The sequence below is a fragment of the Trichosurus vulpecula genome, chromosome 5 (genome assembly GCF_011100635.1).
Source record: "Trichosurus vulpecula isolate mTriVul1 chromosome 5, mTriVul1.pri, whole genome shotgun sequence".
Classification (NCBI taxonomy): Eukaryota; Metazoa; Chordata; class Mammalia; order Diprotodontia; family Phalangeridae; genus Trichosurus; species Trichosurus vulpecula.
Window position 1 is genome coordinate 237472315 of NC_050577.1, and position 6000 is coordinate 237478314.

At 36.9% G+C, this 6000-nt stretch overlaps 1 protein-coding gene across 2 annotated transcripts in view; it reads left to right on the forward strand.

Moving 5' to 3' along the window:
* PAWR (pro-apoptotic WT1 regulator) overlaps positions 1-5148 on the forward strand; it is a 133767-nt gene extending 128619 nt beyond the window's left edge. For both annotated transcript variants that reach the window (XM_036761256.1, XM_036761257.1), the window contains exons 6-7: positions 1505-1609; positions 3328-5148. In XM_036761256.1, the coding sequence (XP_036617151.1) occupies positions 1505-1609; positions 3328-3414 (192 nt within the window). In that variant the 3' untranslated portion in view covers positions 3415-5148. The remainder of the gene's footprint in view (positions 1-1504; positions 1610-3327) is intronic.
* Positions 5149-6000: the final 852 nt, after the last annotated feature.

Here is a 6000-nt window from a genome sequence, read left to right on the forward strand (position 1 = left end):
TATTTATAATCTTTTATCAAATCCCAGTGCCATTCAAGGAGATCAGTTTTTTAAAAGCCTATTTTAAATTTAATATGGTGCTTTTTGCCTGTGAGTCCTTGTTAAAGAAAAATAGGACTTTTTAATTTTAAAAAAATCTTTTATTGATATTTTAAACCACCCTAATTTTTAAATACGTCTCCTCCTACCAAGAGATGAATTACCCTTTAACAAAAAATGGGGGGGGGTGTATGGAAAAAAAAAGTTTGGCAAACCTCACCAACACACCAACTGCTTGTTGACAATATTTGTAGTGTTCTACACACTTAGTTGTTATCTTCTTCCTGTCCTGCACTTCTCCCCATGTTTCTGCAAACCAGGGAGGGAAGTAAGGTGTGCTAGGGGCAGCCAGGTGGCGAACTGACCCTGGATTCAGGAGAACCACAGTTCAAATATGCCCTTGGTCATTTACTAGCTGTGTGACTCTGGGCAAGTCATTTAACTCCTCCAAAACAAACCAAAAAAGGGTGTGCTAGAGGCTGACCATTGGTTGTTAATTTTCTGTGTGAGCATTTTGCACCTAGAAATTGGCAGATCCTACCAGTGGGGATTGATTTATTGTCTTATTGATTGTCTCAACTTGAGAAAATGATGAAGAAAATGTTAATGATGCAGTTCAAACTTGCCTGTACTTTTGTACAGAGACTTGGTTGTTGCACATTTCCATGCACACTCCTGGAGGGAAATGGGAAAAATGGACTTTTTAGAAGCAGGAGCATATTCTTGAAATTTCCAGTTCCTCTTACCTGTTATTTATTAGGTCAGGCTCTTGAAGGAATTAATGAAAAGCCATTTATTAAATGCTTACTGTGGTCAAAGCATGCTACGAAGAGCTGGTGATACAAATAGAAAATTGGAAATAAGTCTTTGCTCACAAAGAATTCACATTTTAATGGGGCACATGGGGGAGGTTTTAACTCTAAGTCAGTTGGAAAGGACTGTTGGTTCTTAGGGTACAGCAGCACAGCATAGGGTAATACATCTTTTACTGACACCAAGTGCTTAATTGCCTCAGCTTCCTCATCTGTTCAGTGGGGCTAATAATAGCTCACATGTCCAAGGTTTGTTGTGAGGATAAAGTGAGTAAAATGTTTTCTGGGCAATTAATAGTGGAGATATGTAGGCTAGTGGGATAAAGGGGGTAAGTAAGCCATTGAGAAATCGATTAGCATTTGTTAGAGACTTGGCTAAGCCTCGATTTAATCTGCTAGATTCCTTTTTAGCTTCTGCATTCCCTTCATTTTCCTTTCCTCCTGTGGGTGAATTCTCTCACACACCTAACTCAACAAAAGGCAATTTTAAGTAAGCCACCTTGGGGGACCTCTCCGTAGGAATGCTGAATATTTCTAAGTGACTTGAACAGATGTGACAAGGCCGTGTTTTTAAGAAGACCATAAACATTCTTTGAGTATGTAAATCCACTTTTGTCCAAATAATATTTGGTTTTTATAACTGTGTCTACCAGGAGGTAATAGATGAGAGAGAAGAAAACTTAAGGCTCCAGAAACTGATTCAGGATAAAGAAGAAATAATTGGAAAACTCAAAGAAGAAATTGATTTATTAAATAGGGTAAGTACTGTAGATATCTCAGTTGTATGGTGCGGCCTTCTAATTATGGGAAAATGCCTGAAGACATAAACATGGCTTTATTATATTAATGAGTTTATGCTTTGCTTATGGATTCTGCCATCTTATAAATGGCTTATGGTAGAAATCATACCTTTGATGATTACCATGTGACTACATATCCGATTTAATTTGCTGCTTGACTAAGATTTATGGGATGGCAATGTGATGTAATGGGAAGGGCCCTGGATTTGGAGTGTTTCTGATTCTGCAGCTACATGTTTGTGTGATCTTGGACAAGTCATTTAGCCACTGCTGGACTAGATGTTGTCGTTAGGTGACGTAGTGGATAGAGTGTTAGGCCTGGTATTCCTGAGTTCAAACCTGGCTTCAGACACTAATGTTGTTGTTTTTTTAAAAATTTATTTGTGTTTAGGCTGTGTGACCTTGGGCAAGTCACTTAACCCTGTTTGCCTCAGTTTCTTCATCTATAAAATGAGCTGGAGAAGGAAATGGCAAACCATTCCAGTATCTTTGCCAAGAAAACCCCAAATGGGCTCACAAAGAGTCAGGCATAACTGAACAATAACAACACAGCCAGGAGGTATCTGAGGAAGGACCTGAACCAAGGTTTTAATGGTTGAAAAATACCAATAATGTGTTTGCTCATTTATGAGGCTGAGTCGTGCTACCCCTTTTGTTCTAAATGGTCGATCCAAATGTCGAGGCTTGATGCTGTTTCGGATATGAGGACTGTGCCCCGCCCTCACCCATCAAGGGCCTTGGGAAACAGAGCTCCTAAGTGCTGTTCTGTGGAGCCTTGAGCAAATCAATCTACCAAAGTCTTCCATTTTACTTAATTTTAATGAATGAAAATCTGTTTGTGCAAAATGCCTTTAGATTTTTAAAAATGCTTTTGTGCTGCTCCCTAAAGATTGTCCAAGCTTATTAGAAGAAATGCTGCTGTCTTAAAACATATGTAACTTGAGATTATTGTATTCCCATTCTCACTGATTTAAATTGACAGATTAAATCTGTGCTCTTCCTTGAATCATTATTTAAATTGTTAATTTATGTTGGTGTCCCCAGTGGATTTTCTAGTATTTATAAGCAAGGGCTCTGTCTGAAATGTTCACGTGAAGACAGTGATCAGTTTCCTTACAGTCCTCATAATAATTCTTATTTATAAAGCACTCTAAGGTTTACAGAACACTTCACTCACAAGTGCAAGTATTATCATCTCCATTTTACAGAAGAGGAAACTAAGTCACAAAGACTTTCAGTGACTTGATCAAGGTCATATAGAATAAGTAGCAGGGCCATAATCCGAACCTTGTGTATTTAAAGATCCTAAGTCTGGAGGTGGATGGTACCAGAATCCTAGTCCATCTTTCTGATTTTATGGATGAGAAAATTTCAGCCACTCTGGCCCCAAGTTAAGTGAATTGCGCAAAGTCACGCAGGTCGTAGCTTCAGGGGTGGGATCTGAACTCAGACCCTAGGTCTCCAAAGGTAGTGAGTTCTCTTTTCACTCTAACACATTGCCTCCTTAAACCAGAGAAGAGTAGGGGAGAAGAGATGTATATAGTATAAATTTTGTTTTTCTAGTGATAGTGGGGAATCTTACCTTCTCCCACAATGTAATGATTTTGTCATTAAAGTATCATCGCCTCTTTCTTGAAGTTGCTTTAATTTGGTAACTGTTTTCTTTCCTCCCTAAGGACCTAGATGACACAGAAGATGAAAATGAACAGCTAAAGCAGGAAAACAAAACCCTTTTGAAAGTGGTTGGGCAGCTGACAAGGTAGAAGATCCCAGCCTCCGTGAGGAGAATGATTTGTAAAACTACTGATTGAATGTTGAGGTCAATTCTAGGGCAATATTTCCCATGCTGCAATACATTAAAATAACTAAGTGTGTATTTATTTCTTGGAAACTGATGGATGTTTATTTTCATAATATTTTTCTTTTTCAACATCAATAAAAATAAGGTATCCACCTCATTTCATGAATAAGCAACATTTTTCAGTTATTGAAATAGTTGATAAGGGGCTCTGAAATTCTCTAGTTTTATGTATTCAAATAATATGGTCCAAAATGGCTCAGACTATGTCTTCACCTCTGGTGATGTATTTCCCTCCCATCCTCCAAAAAAAAAAAGCAGAAAAAGGAAAGTAAAGAAATAGAAGTATAAAGCTTTGTTTACATAGATCCAAATATATTTTGGGAGTTACTTGCTGTTTGAACAGCTGGAAAGTGCAGATGCCTTATTAGTGATGTGTAACATTTTTGCATATCGATGGCTCACTCTGACAAAGATCTTGGTATACCATTGTTCATGGGGGTTTGTTTTTCTTATTCTAAGAGATTAGAATAATAGGCGTGCTCTGTTCTGTATTGCAGCCGTCTTTTTAAAGAAAGCTGTTATGAAATTACAGTCAATCTCATGTAGTAGAGTTCAGCTAGATATAATTTTTTGTTTTTTTTTTTTAGAAAAGTACTTGAATTGTGCTCCATAGTAAGTACAAATTTACCGTCTTCGGTCTGTATATTGAGAATTTTTAAAAAGCGCTTTAACTTCTGCAAAAAACGTATAAATGTAATGTTTATGTAAATGTTCTTATGAAGTTTGTAGGTACTATTTTTTATTGTTTGGAGTAGGTTTATTAGAACATGTTTGTAAAGAGAAAGATAAGAGAGCATGTTTGTAAAAAAGGAAGTTCATTGTTCAAGCCTATACACAATTTCAGTTTATAATAAAATACATATTCTTAACATCTTTTTGCCTTAAAATAAAAATGAAAATGTTTATCTGGACTTAAACAATTATGGTATTATGTGAGCATTAACTGTCATAAGACTAATGTCAATTGCATTCTGTGTTGTCTGTTACTTATAAATTGAGATAAATTCCTACGTGGTGTGTATTGTCCTTCTGTAACTAGAGATTTCCCACCCCAAATTGGAAGCAATTTGTATTCATTATTTTGGAATTTTAGGAACAAATAAGAATCTTTTTTCTTTTAAAGATTTACCAGTTGTGAACCTATTGTTAACTTGAATTTAACAGTAGTACAATGCTCTTTTACTCCAAATATACATTTTGAATACTTTGGGGGGGGGGTGTATTCTAATATTCTTTAGAAGTAGCCTAACGTTTGGATCTGTTTGAACCTTTAACATCAATACAGAAATTCTCTCCTGATTTTTCTCACTGTTTCTACCTTCTGTAGATATGTCCCAGAGTGCGCATTGCAGGTCTAGACTGAGAGAGAGCTGTTCTGGCTACCTCATTTAACCCCGTCCCCTTTGGTTATCTCCTACCATGACTGTCCTTTGTACTGAGAAGAGAAGGGATGATTTTGAGGGAGGTAATACATGCTGATTGGTGTAGTTTTATTTTTACTTAACTTTAGTTCCCCTATAACCTTATTTCTAGACACTGTGCCTAGGAACTTGATATACCAAGACAGAAGTAAAATGATTCCTGCCCTCAAGGAGGTTATATTCTATTGGCTAATAAATTGATGCTGGAAAATTCACAGATGAGCAGTTAAATGTTTTAGACCATTGCCGTAGGATTGGCAGTTTCCATCGTGTCATCAGGCTCAGCCACTAATTTCCAAAAGTTGCCACACACTGTCTTTGGCCTTCTGAATTCCTCTTCTTGGCTACCCCTGGTTGAGTGTTAGAAATGGCAAAGAAAGCACAAATGCATATGTAACTCACTCACCCATATCCCATGAATCCCCTATGACATGGGAATACAGTATGAAATAAGCAGCAGTTTATACTTCTGGGTTTGTTTGGGGTTTTTTTTGTTGTTGTTGGTGGTGGTGGTTGTTATTTAAAGTTAAAACTCATAAACTCACTTAAATAAATCAAATTTAATCAGTTTCCAGAGGCACGTGTGATTCTTCTAAATTTGCTTCTAAATCGATCCCCGTGGTTGGGTGAAATTTCAAAGCATGCCTTTTTATAATGCCCCGGCCACTGGTGTTTTAAAGTTAGTTGTTGAATATTCTACCAGATTTGATATCAGAGATGTTTACAGTAATGACAATGACTTGTCTACCAACATGACATGCTGCCTGCCCTTCTAAGCTGTCAGAGATAAACAAGATCCATCTACCAGGCCATTCGTCATTTTTTTCCATTTTTTTTTCCTCCACATAGGGTCTGCTTGTTAGGAATAATCATAGTCATGATAGCAAATAAAAAATTGAACTAGCATATTTTATTAACTCATGAGAGGATGTCACTGGGGAGGAAAGAAGAGAGGACCAAGAAGTTGGATGGTCTGTTTTGAGTAAAGCTTTTGAATTCTAGCAGCTAAGAGATTCTTCTCAATTAATATTTTGTATTGAGGTTTTCTTATCTGCTTCTATCAAATA